The following is a 13,121-nucleotide window of genomic DNA, read 5'->3' on the forward strand; positions in this document are numbered from 1 at the left end:
AGCAAAATTGAATCAGCAACAATATTATTGAAAGGCAGAAGAGGCACGATGGGCTGAATGGTTTATTGCTTCAATTTCCTTATAGTCATTATCGAGTAAAGAAAAACTGTTTCTGACTGGAAGGACTTTATAATAGAGCACACATTGTTATCTTCCACATACCCCTGAAATAGTCCATATTTAGAGTTGAATTTATGTAATACCTTACATCTTTTGATGCAACAAATGTAGTAAATACTGATCTGCCAGACCTCTGAACTGTTAAAATTACAATACTTGACTATGCCTGTTAGTCACCCAGTTCCTTTTCAGGAATAATTTCAAAAGGCTCTATCTCTAAACTGGGTTAAACTGATACTAACTCTGGGACAACTACCTCTGGGATGCATACATATCAGGTACACAATTATCACAATGACTTAAGGCCTCCTCTTTTGCATTTATTTCATCAGAAGAAATTATAAATTCCACAAAGACTATGTCATTAAATAACCAGCAAAATTAAAAACACATTTAAGAGATTGGAATGGCCACACCACTTAAGTGACCAGGGGATTCTGACAAAGTTCAAAGTAAATTATCAAAGTAAGTTTATTATCAAAGTACATATCCAATCCTGCGATTCATTTTCTTGCTGGCATACACAATAAATCCAATAACCATGATACAATCAATGAAAGACTGCACTAACTGTGTAACCATTTTGTAAAAGACAACAAACTATGCAAATACAAAAGAAATAATAGTAAGAAATAAACAATAAGTAAGAAACACATGAGATGAACAGTCCTTGAAAATGAATCTATAGGTTGTGGGAACAGTTCAATGAAGGGACAAGTTGAGTGAAGTTATTCCCTTTGGTTCAAGAGCCTGATGGCTGGCGGTTGATAACTGTTCTTGAACCTGGTGGCATGAGTCCTGAGGTTCCTGTACCTTCTTCCTGATAGCAGCAGCAAGAGAACATGGCTTGGGTGGCATGGGTCTCTGATGATGGATACTGCCTTCCTGCAACAATGCTCTGTGTGGATGTGCTAGCTCAGTGGTGGGGAGAGCTTTACCAGTCATATCCACTACTTCTTCTAGGATTTTACATTCAACAGCATTAGTGTTTCCATTCCAGGCTGTGATGTAGCTGATCCATGTACTCTCCACCACAGTTATAGAAGTTGGTCACAAGTTTTAGATTTCATGCCAAAACTTTGCCAACTCCTAAGTAGAGGCACTGTCATGCTCTTTTCGTAATTGCGCTTATGTGCTGGCCCAGGACAGGTCCTCTGAGATGGTAACACTGAGGAATTTAAAGTTGCTGACCCTCTCCACTTCAGATTCCCTGATGTGGGCTGGCTCATGGACCTCCGTTTCCTCCTCCTGAGTACCAATTTTCACGTAGTATGTAGTAGCCGGCTTGCATACTGGGAAGCTACATCAGAAGCATGTTTTCCATTACAAAATGCACTCTACATTTTACAGTGGCAATGCATTTAACTCTTCCATATTCTTGCCCTTAAGTGATTTAAATAAAACTAATAAAACATTTATAACAAATTAGACTTGGGACCAAATAATTAAAAACATTATTCAAAATTTTATTCATGTCAAAACGCAGAACCCAAAGGGATATAAAAATGAATACTGTATATTAACAATACCAAAAATAGAAGAATAATATCTTATCATAAGTTGAAATGCATGACTTATCACTGTATTTAAAAGAAATTGTCTAAGTTAAAAAAAAAACTAAACAAAAATGCACTGGAGTAGCACTGCAAAGTTTACAGCTCTGCAAGAAAAGTAGATTTAATTTAAACACGAGATTCTGCAGATGCTGGAAATCCAGAGCAATACACACAAAATACTGAACTCAGCAGGTCAGGCAACATCTACAGAAATTAATAACCATTTGGACACTTCAGGCAGAGGTGAAAGGTCTTGGCCCAAGACAACCAACTCTTTATTGATTTCCATAGATATGAGTTCTTCCAGCATTTTGTGAGCATTACTCTGGATTTGATTGTGTTCAGATTTTTAAAAGGCAATTTAAATCATTAAATTATTGAACAGGAAGATGAAGCAGTAAACTTCCCATCACTGATGTAACACTGGTAACAGTCATTGTATATGCATAGTCTGTAACAGTATTAGGTGTATATAACATGTATTATACCTAGTGCAAATTAATCAAAATTTATTTTAAATGAGGTACATCTAGTAAAGATGTAGTTTTGATTCTGTCTTCCTAGTGCTTACGTCAGTGAGATCAAGGAATCTAAGAAGTTGCACAACTGTTATGTCGTAATTGAAAAATAAACGATCTTACTCCTTTCCCTTATTGCCAGGAATAAAATGTAACTTCCAAACTGAAAGGTTCTGCAAAGGAAGTGATCATTCCAATGGGATCCAGAATCATTATATTCCTTTCTTACCAATGGGATAGCTATTTTTGATTCTGGATTCCATCTTCCTTCATTCAAAAGACAGAGATGTGGGGTGGAAGAGGGATGCAAATAGAGAGAAGAGAAAGCATCTGCCGAATAAGAACTTGAATGTGAGGAATATTTTTAAGAGCAGAAATTCAATTTATCCAATTTGTAACTCTCACTTACATATACTGTATTGTCAAAAGTTGAAAACAAACTAAATACCTTCTCACATACACAACTTAGAACAGACCTTAATTTCAAGTATGCACTGATATTCTTAAAACATTTTGGCTAAATAACCAGCTATACATCAGTCAAGAATGATCAAAATACACTTCACTTGAGATGTCAAGGAAGTAATAATCCGGTGGAAAATAGTTTTGTTCAAATTCATGAAAAATCAATGTTTTAAAAAATGCTAATTTTCATACTAGTTGAGATAAAGCATTTCTTCTTCTGGTTCTGATGGCATGAGGAAGAATTCATTCATACATCAAGTAGCACAATTCCAGCCTATGTGGAATGTTCTGGAGCTCCCATCTGAAGTCTAAATTGCTTCCCCAACCTATCAAATGATTTCACTGAGATTCCATTGTTCAAGTCCTGAAGCTGTAGCACCTATTACTTCTGATGGAGTTACTTTAACAGTTACATTCAATTAGTAATTATATAAATAATTAGTAATTATTTTAGCAAAGAGCATCACATTAGCTTAACAGTAATACTGAAGGTGAAGATCAAATTCAAACATACTGCTATCAGAGGAATTCAGAAATGTGTTAAAGTATCTAAGAGAAAAGTATTGTCCCAAAACTTTCTTTGTAAATAGCAAAAGAATATCAATAAAGACAAATGAACATAAATGGAAATCATTCAAGCTCATAGTTCTCCATAAGATCATCGTGCAAATCAGTGAATTCACAGCAGTTGATATCCTGGACATTTATGACCTCTATTTTTAATACTTTTATCACATTCAAGGGAAACCAGTTCTATTATTTTCACCTCATAAAAAATTAATGGATTTATACAACAAATTAGTTATAAACACTTAAAGTCTTAAAATTTTAAGCCTATACTTTCTTTGGTTCTTCTCTTTTTATCTTAGACCTTTATATAACTTTGAATTGTAAAAGCTGGATGTCACACGTCACACAATGAACACTTCATAACTTAGTGTTAACAAGTAACATTCAGAACAGCCCAACAAATCCCAAAGAAGTCAAATCAGCTGCAATATTCAGAGGTAACTCTAATATTTTACCCATTATTTATTTATCTCTCCTCTTTGGTTCAAGGCAGTACATCAGTTTCAGCATCTCTTGGCTTTGATACCTCATCAGAAACTCAAAAAAACCCTCTCAAATATGAAAAGGACCATTTAAATGAGATACTGGAGAATGAGTGTGTCAAAAGGGGAGAAAAAGTATCTGGAAAGATTAATGTTTTGAATATGGAAAAGAAGTTTTAAAATTGAATTGCTGCTGTTTTGTAGTAATGTTGAAATGATCCTCAACCAACTCAGCTGTTTAACATCAGCTTTTCAAATGAAAATTAAAATGAACATGAGGAACTAGCCATACAACAAATCCTAGTGACATTCTCAAGTTGTTCATAAGACTGCTCTTTACTACAGAAATGAATCCGATCATTTAACTCCAATCATTTCAATCTCTGTATCAGATTTTGAAGACCCATTTATTTACAACTTGAAAGTAGGATTACATGCATCTTTGCACAGTACAGTTCCTTTAAAAAACCCAAATCCCTCCCCAAATACTGCAAAGCACAAGACAAGCTACATACAAAAATTTGTCAGTCATAAGAATGAACACTTCCACAAAAAAGCAAAGATGGCTACTGTAATCTCCTCATTCCACTAGTAAAAACTAGCATTATTTATTTCAAAACATGAAAACATTTTTATTCTTAAACATTATCACAATCTCAGTTTTGTAGTTCCATCTCTATTTCTGTTTCCTCTTCTGGAATATCACAGTTCATTTCTTCAACGATCTTCATATCCCCAATATCCTCAATCTCATCCAACTCAATTTTAGGTAAAGGAACTCTCCAAAACTGAAATGAATTGTACTGAGAAGATACTTCATCCCCTGGGACATTCTAGGAGGAAAAACATAATACAAATTGTGTTTAAAAGAATGCTGAAACCCAGCTTGAGAATACAAAATACAGATCATCCAAATACAGTCGGACCTCCATGTCCACGGATTCAACCAACCACAGATCAGGACCAAAACAACAACGGAAGTTCTCTCTCCAGCACTCATTATGTGAGCATCGCTTGCCTCACATCTCATTCGGTCGCTACTTGTGTAGTGCGCACCCTTTGTTTCTTTGAAAAAATGGCTCCTAAAAAGCAATTAAGCAGTCAAAGCGATTCCTCAAAGGCTAAGAGGGAGCATAAAGTACTGTAATCTAGAGATGACTAGAAGTATTACTCGTTGTTCGAGCATTGTTCGCGTCGCGTCTCGTTCTTTCACTACTTGTGTTGTGAGCGAGGGGAATGAGTTTAAGGCTATTAGCAGATGGCTGGCTAGCTATGTAAAATGCTACAGCCTTAAGAACTTAAAGATCACTGGAGAATCTGCATCGGCTGATGCTAAGGCAGCATCAGCGTTCCCAAAAGAGTTACGATGGTTGGGTCTGTACTGAACATGTACAGACTATTTTTAGTCATTATTCCCTAAACAATACAATATGACAACTATTTACATAACATTTATATTGTATTAGATATAAGTAATCTAGAGATGATTTAAAGTATACGGGAGGATGCGCATAGATTATATGCAAATACTATGCCATTTTAAATGGGACTTGAGCATCCGTGGAATTGCTAAGAATTTGAAGTTCTTCCTCCTGTACCCTAACTTGACATATCTTAGAATTTCTGCAGCCATCAGCACAATATATCTCAGGCACATCTCTCTCTACCATCTTTAGTACCTACATGTGGCACTCATTCAAGGCAAAATCCATCATCAATAATCCCCAGTATCTGGGCCTTGCCATCTTCAAGTCATTCAACCATACACATGTACACTACCAAATGAAACAACCCTCCTCCTGACCATGGTGCACAATACCTCACACATAACACAAATGTAATATTACAACAAATAATAAGGTGCATTCGTGACAGGTTAAAAAGTAAACAGTGTAACACTACTAGTGCTTCATATGTGATGAAACCTGGGTAGTGGCAGGGAGTTGTATGGCCTCATGGTCTGAGTGACAGTTCTCGTCCTAATACTATGGCATCTCCTGCCTGACGGTAGGAGGTTCAGAGATTGTTGGACGGATAGGAGGGACCTTTGACAACGCTAAGTGCCCTGCCTACGCAGCGCTGTTTAAATACCTCTGATAAATATCTTACCTACCATCAGATAGGATGTGCAGAGGCCTGAAGTCCCACATCACCAGAGTCAGGAACAGCTACTTTGCTTGAAGCATTCAGTTCCTGAACCAATCTGCATAGCCGTAATCACTAAGTCAATGTAGCAACATTATGATCAGTTTGCACTATAATGGACTTCTAATGTCCTTATTGTGTCCTTTCTAGTAAAAATTGTGTATTAGTTAGGATTTTCTTGTGAATGCTGCTTATCTGTTTGTGCTGCTACTTCAAGTAAGTTTTTTTTTTGTATCTGTATGCATGTATTTTTCCATTTGATAATAAACTTGACATTGGCAGGAGAATATGCCCCTCATACTGATCCAAATATGACAAACTCTTGGAACCTACTTTTAGCTTCTTCCTTCGCTCCTTAACCATTATTGCAATACTTATCAATCACCTTTCTACACTAAGTTTCAACACGGGTGTCAAGTTTTGCCTCTTCCCCATTCCCCTACAACTTTTCCTTGATGTCTTTCTTATTTTTACGAGGCCGAGTTGCTAGCTCGACGCTCAACCCAACACAGATGGAAAGTGTGCAAGGGAGCCAGCTGGATTCGAACTCGAGAGCCTTCGCTCCGAAGTCTGGAGCTGATACCAGTACGCCACCAGCTGGCTAAAAGATGTTGTTGACTCTGTGGTAAATGAAGTGCTGTCACATGCATTGGTACCCTGCTGAATTACTCAGTTTTCAGCGTTCCAGTCCCAGGGGAAGTCTGCCCTGCTTTACTTTCCCAGTGACAATCCAATTCATGTTCTTATAAAAACTTTGCTCTACAATGACTTTAATGCATTTTTCATATAGAAGTGATCTCAGGATTCCCGAGCTGCTTCACAGCCAAAATTAATTAAGTGCTTACCAGCTGTGACAGTGAGGTCTGAGATGCCTCAGAAACAAAAGCACAATTTGAGACAGAGGTTCTGTGGGTTTAAAGGCACTCTAATAGTCCGCCAGGTTGCACCTCGTTTAGGGATTTTGTTTAGGTTGAAGGATCATTGACAGGCAGCTGGAGTGTCCATTTGTTGAGAGGGAAGAGAAGCACAGAGTAAACGGCAGCAGCAATGCACCATCTCCCAATCAACTCACTCTTATCAGCACACCATGTTAAGTATCTCTTTCTCATTACAGACTCTCTGGGTCCCATTTTGGCCTCAATACAATTATCCTGGTAGCAAGTGACCCTTAACCCTGGGGATCTGGCAGATGAAGCACTTTTGAATACAGGCATTGTTGTGTTGTAGGAACTACAGCAGGAAATTTGAATCCAAGTTCTCACATTGCGAGGTGGCAAGCAATCTATCCTTTTGACTATCCGTGGCATCTCATGAAAGGAAATATATTTCCAACATAAAAGCTCTCTGTGATGCAATGATGGCATAATTCCAAGCATTAATAAAGAAAAAAAGAGCCATCCTTGGCAGACATGTGCACAAGATGAAAGATGGTTGCATCCCCAAGGCGAGGTGATAGGGCCAGAAGAGTCATTTAAGATACGTTTTAAATGATGCCAGTAGAAGGGTTATTAAAGCCAATAGAAGTACATTATGGCATGTGGGAAACAAGCTGTGGACAGAAATAAGCCACTCTGGCTGTGGATAGGACTGCATCACCATAACATTCAATGGTTTCAGAAGCATCATAGTAGATGGCAGCACTAAATGCAAAACCATAGAACATCTTCTGACATCAGCAGTTGCCATTTTTAATCAGATATCTTTCAAAAATTGGTTTATTATCAACAGAAATGCAATAGTTGCATTAGAATTTTTGGTAGTTATAAACCTATTATAATATAGATGTAAGGATACCAGCCAGTCCTTGGAGATAAAGGTGGAGAGATGATGCCATCATTGCATCAGAAAGCAAATACTAGAACTTAAAGAATAATGGATTAATAGAAAGTGAATATTATGTAAGTGGGATTTCAGGAAGTACATGACACTAATATTGATAAGATGTGATGAGTGGTGCAAAAGGATGACTATCTGCGTGGAAAACCGTGTAATATAAACATCAATCCCAGGCTGAATTAATCCAAGACAGTATTGTGTAATTCCCTGAAGGTCATGGAGGTTTGACCAGCGGCCAATCCGGACATCGGAAGTTGGGAGAAGACAGGACTTCAATTAGGTCCACTGACCGAGGATAAAAAGCAGGAGCTCGTCGTGGCACTGTAATAGAGCTTTGACCAGTGACCAATTGGCGTCTGGGATTGATCCGTAAGAGAAAATTAAAGGAAGCCAGGGCAAGCACAATGGATGTTGTCAGTGGAGACGGAGTGGCGATCTTAAGGCTTTAGCTCTTCTGAGGCTTCAGCCAAGAGAGGTTTCACTCAGAGGAAGTAAAGGAAAGAAAAGCTCAAGCACTCCAGATCATTCAGGAGGCTGAAGGGGTGACATATAGGACATATACAGAGGTAATTACACCCAACGCGTAGGACACAGGGAACTGCATGACAGTCAGGAAGGGGAAATGGTTTAAAGAGCCAGTGCAGAGTACCCGTGGCCATCTCCCTCAACAACAGGTTTATCACTTTGAATACTATCACGGGGGGCGGGGGGGGGGGGGGGATGACCTATTGTAGAAAAGTCACAGTGGTCAGGTCTCTGGCACTGTCTGCCTCCGTCAGTCAGAAGGGAAGAGGGGAGAAGAGGCACGCTGTGGTGATGGGGGTTCATTAATTAAGGGAAAGGACAGGAGGGTCTGTGGACGAGAATAAGACTCCCGGGTGCTGGGGTCTGGAATATCTCGGATCGAATCCTCAGCATTCTTAAGTGGGAGGGTGAACAGCCAAAAGTCATGGTCCACATAGGTACCAATGACATGGGTAGGACAAGTGAGAAGGCTCTGCATAGGAAGTTCAAGCTGTTAGGTGCTAAGTTAAAGGGCTGGACCTCTAGCAATGTGACATCAGGACTGCTATCCGTGCTACATGCTTTAACATGTGGTTAAGAAGTTGGCGTAGGAGGGAGAGCATAACATTTTTGGATTACTGGGTTCTCTTGCAAGGAAGATGGGACCTGTACAGAAGGGACGGTTTGCACCTAAACTGAAGCGAGACTAATATCCTAGCGGGAAGGTTTGTTAATGCTGCAAGATGGGATTTAAACTTTAGAGTTCTGGGGGGATAGAAACCAAAGAACCAGAACAGTAGTAGGTGGAGAGGTTGTGGAGGTAAATGTTGGTAAGATTTCAAAGTTAAGAAACAAAAGATTGAGCATGATGAGACTAGTGTCCAGATCTGCCTATATTTAAATGAAAAAAGAATTCTAAGAAAGGTGGATAATAGTGCTGAAGATGAGGTAGCTGGTTTGCAGAGACAATGTGTAGTGAGGAGAGGCTGTTGATAGCGCAAAATTACCATCAACAGGATGAGTTGCAACATAAGAGTGGACAAAATTTAAACAGATGAATAATGGACTGAAGGTAGTGTATCTGAATGCGCACAGTATGCTGAATAAGGTACTTGTACTAGCAGTAAAGTGCAGATTGGCAGATATGATGTTGAAGGCATCACTTACTCAAGGCTGAAAGATTGTAGATGGCAGGATAAGCACATTGTATCGAAAGGATAGGCAGGAAGGCAGAAGGGCAGTGCTGTGCTGGTTTCATTAGAAAGAGGTTACATAGGATTGGAAGCTGTTGAATCATTATCGACCCTGGTGGGAGTTGCATACAAACCCCCAAACAGTAGTAAGGATGTAGCCTACAAATTACAACAAGAGATAGAAAATGCAAGCTAAGAGGGAAATGTTACAATAGTCGTGAAGGACTTCAATATGTGGGTAGATTGGTGGGTAAATCAGGTTGGTGCTGGATTTCAGGAGCGGGAATTTCTAGAATGTCTACCAGATCATTTTTCAGAGCAGCTTGTGGTTGAGCCCACTAGGGCATCAGCTATTCTAGACTGGATGTCATATAATGAACCAGAATTGATTAGAGAAAAGAACCCTTGGGGGCAGGTAATTATATGATCGAATTCACCCTGAAATTTGAGAAGGTGATGCTAAAGTCAGATGTATCTGTATAGAGTAGAGTAAAGGGAATTACGGTGCCATGAGAAAGGAGTTGGCCAGAACTGATTGCAAAAGAACACTAGTAGGAATGATGGCAGAACAGCAATGGCTGGAATTTCTGGAAGCGATTTGGAAGGTACAGAATATATACATCCCAAAGAGGAAGAAGTATTCTAAAGGAAGATGACACAATCATGGCTAACAAGGGACATCAAAGTCAACATAGAAGTCAGAGAGGGGATATAATAGAACAAAAATCAGAGGGAAGTTAGAGGATTGGGGAGCTTTAAAAAAACCAACAGAGGGTGACTAAAAGTCATTAAGGTAAACATGGTGAAAGTGGATATTAGACTGCTGGAAAACAACACTGTAGAGGTAGTAATGGGGGACAAAGAAATAGCAGATGAACAGACTTAGCATTTTGCAACAGTCTTCACTGTGGAAGACAACAGTAGTATGGTTCAAGTTCCAGGTTTCAGGGGGCCTGAAGCAAGTGAAGTTACCATTACTAGCAAGAAGGTTCTCAGGAAACTAAAAGGTCTGAAAGTAAATAAGTCACCTGGACCAGATGGTGTACATCCCAGGGTTCTGAAAGAGGTGGCTGAAGAGATTCCAGAGGCATTAGTAATGTTCTTTCAAGAATCACTAGATTCTGGAATGGTTCCGGAAGACTGGAAAATTGCAAATGTCAATCCACTCTTCAAGAAGGGAAGAGGCAGAAGAAAGGAAACTATAGGCCAGTTAGTCTGACCTCAGTGGCTGAGAAGATGTTGGAGACTATTATTAAGGATGAGGTCTCGGGGTACTTGAAGGCACGATAAAAAAGACCAGTCAGCATAGTTTCCTCAAGGGAAAATCCTGCCTGACAAATCCGTTGGAATTATTTGTAGACAAAGGAGAATCAGTTGATACTGTGTACTTGGATTTTCAGAAGGCCTTTGACAAGGTGCCACATATGAGGCTACTTAACAAGCTCTGAGCCCACAGTATTACAGGAAAAATTCTAACATGGATAAAGCAGTGGCTGATTGGCAGGAGGCAAAGAGTGGAAATAAAGGGAGCCTTTTCAGACTGGCTGCTGGTGACTAGTAGAGTTCCACAGGGGTCTGTGTTGGGACCGATTCTTTTTATGTTGTATGTCAATGACTTAGATGATGGAATTGATAGGTTTGCTGCAAAGTTTGCAGACAATATGAAGATAGGTGGAGGGGCAGGTAGTTTTGAGGAAGTAGAAAGGTTACAGTGACAGATTAGGAGAATGGGCAAAGATGGCAAATTAATAGTGTTGGGAAGTGTATAGTCATGCACTTTGGTAGAAGAAATGAAAGAGTTAGTTAACTATTTTCCAAATGGAGAAAAGATATTAAAAAAAACTGAGGTGCAAAGGGATTTGGGAGTCTTTGTGCAGGATTTGCTTAAGGTTAATTTGCAGGTTGAGTCTGTGGTGAGGAAGGTAAATGCAATGTTAGCAATCATTTCAAGTCGACTAGAATATAAAAGCAAGGATGTAATGCTGGAACTTTATAAAGCACCGGTGAGGACTCACTTGAAGCATTGTGAGCAGGTTTGGGCTCCTTATCTTAGAAAGGATGTGCTGAAACTGCAGAGGGTTCAAATGAGGTTCACAAAAATGATTCCAGGATTGAATGGTTTGTCATATGAAGAGCATTTGATGGCTCTGGACCTGTATTCACTAGAATTCAGAACAATGAGGTTTGACCTCATTGAAACCTATCAAATGGTGAAAGGCCTTGATAGAGTGGACGTAGAAAGGATACTTCCTAAGATGGGAGAGTCTAAAGCCACAGAAAACAGCCTCAGAATAGAGGGATGTTCTCTTAGGACGGAGATGCGGAGGAATTTATTTAACCAGAGTGTGATAAATCTGTGGAATTCTTTGTCACAGGCAGCTGTGGAGGACAAGTCTTTGTGTACATTTAAGGCAGAAGTTAATGGATTTTTGATTTGTCAAGGCACGAAGATACAGGGAAAAGGCAGGAGATTTGGGCTGATGGGAAAATTGGATCAGCCATGATGAAATGGCGGAGTAGACTCGATGGGCCAAATGGCCCAATTCTGCTCCTATATCTTATAGCCTTATGGTCTTACGACAGCTTATGGATATCCAGATCAGTGGCTCGAAGTATTCCAATCAGTGCCAGCCCGCAGTTATCATTTGGAAAGTGCCTGGCTTGACCATAGAGGGGTGCAAAAAGGCTCACAACTTGCGAAGACTTGGCACACATTCATCCCTCCAACCATTACCCCCCCCCCCCCAACCTTTGTTGATTAAATGGCTGCTTGGATGCAAAAATTAAAGCACTTTTCCTTTCAAATGGATTGCCCTATTAAAAAAGAGGCATTCACAGCTTTTAATATGAGGCAAATATGACTAGAACCGGTTTGTCCCGCAATAAATAGCACTGAAAACTACACTCTTAATTCCCTACATATACACAAACCTCAGTGTGCACTGGAAAGCATGTCGAGTTGTATAGACCAATTTCACTCTGCAAAAAAAAATATCAAAAGAGCAATTTCAACCAAACCCACTCTCTTCCGAACGCAATCTGCATGAAGTGGAAGGCCTGCAAACGGGACTCACTGGCGGCCGTGCAGCTGCGAGCGCGAAGCCGGTGAGGCGGCTGTCCCGCCGCTCCCGCGGGCCGCCCGCGCCCGTGCCCGTGCCCCGCTCCCAGGGATTCGGGCCGCGGCTGCCGCCTTCCACCCGCTTGTAGTCGGGCTGCGGACCCAGCTCGGCCTCGTGCAGCTTCCTCTTCGTCCGCCCGCGGCTGAGCAGCGGGTTCACAAACAGGGAAATGAAGCGTTTGCTGGCGGGGCAACACGATAGAATATCTTCGGCTTTCCTCTTCGACATAAAGCCGTACTGCTTTTCGCTCCACGAAATTCAAAAGCCTTTACTACTCCTCTAACTAACCTTTCAACCGGAGCTTTGACAGGCACACTCGTTTCAAACAAAAATACAATAGTGCCCCCGGAGTCCGGAGGCCGAAACCATCGGAACAAATCTACAAATGAAGAAAATAATGACGGTGTACACCCCAGAGGTCTGAATGAGGTGGCTGAAGTGATTGTGGAGGCATTATTAATGATCTTTCAAGAGTCACTGGATTCCGAAATGGTTCCGGAAGAGTGGAGCATTGCAAATGCCACTCCACTCTTCAAGAAGGGAGAGAAGCAAATAAAGGAAACTATAGGTCAGTTTGTCTAAACTCAGTGGTTGGGAAGATGTTGGTGTTGAT

At 40.2% G+C, this 13,121-nt stretch overlaps 1 protein-coding gene across 3 annotated transcripts; it reads right to left on the reverse strand.

Annotated features, from left to right (window-relative positions):
- Positions 1–4,099: 4,099 nt before the first annotated feature.
- LOC132394053 (uncharacterized protein C9orf40 homolog) lies at positions 4,100–12,874 on the reverse strand. 3 transcript variants are annotated; one of them, XM_059969718.1, is made up of 3 exons: positions 12,464–12,828; positions 12,321–12,368; positions 4,100–4,544 (listed from the first exon to the last, which is right to left on the reverse strand). In XM_059969718.1, the coding sequence occupies exons 1-3, from the start codon at positions 12,734–12,736 to the stop codon at positions 4,368–4,370; spliced, it is 498 nt and encodes a 165-aa protein (XP_059825701.1). In that variant the 5' UTR covers positions 12,737–12,828; the 3' UTR covers positions 4,100–4,367. The 3 variants fall into 3 exon arrangements, 2 of the variants coding, with proteins under 2 accessions (XP_059825701.1, XP_059825702.1); XM_059969719.1 differs by lacking the exon at positions 12,321–12,368; XR_009512154.1 differs by lacking the exon at positions 12,321–12,368 and having other exon boundaries at positions 4,406–4,544; positions 12,797–12,874.
- Between the last annotated feature and the right edge of the window lie 247 nt (positions 12,875–13,121).

The sequence above is a fragment of the Hypanus sabinus genome, chromosome 5 (assembly GCF_030144855.1).
Source record: "Hypanus sabinus isolate sHypSab1 chromosome 5, sHypSab1.hap1, whole genome shotgun sequence".
NCBI lineage: Eukaryota > Metazoa > Chordata > Chondrichthyes > Myliobatiformes > Dasyatidae > Hypanus > Hypanus sabinus.

What these genes read in the sequence shown, in the direction of transcription:
- LOC132394053 (XM_059969718.1), bottom strand. Translation starts at nt 12,736, where the DNA reads ATGTCGAAGAGGAAAGCCGAAGATATTCTATCGTGTTGCCCCGCCAGC. An exon ending in TCGCAGCTGCACGGCCGCCA is followed by an intron (nt 12,369 to 12,463) that starts GTGAGTCCCGTT and finishes TTTTTTTTGCAG; the next exon opens with AGTGAAATTGGTCTATACAA. An exon ending in GCTTTCCAGTGCACACTGAG is followed by an intron (nt 4,545 to 12,320) that starts GTTTGTGTATAT and finishes TTTTCCTCCTAG; the next exon opens with AATGTCCCAGGGGATGAAGT.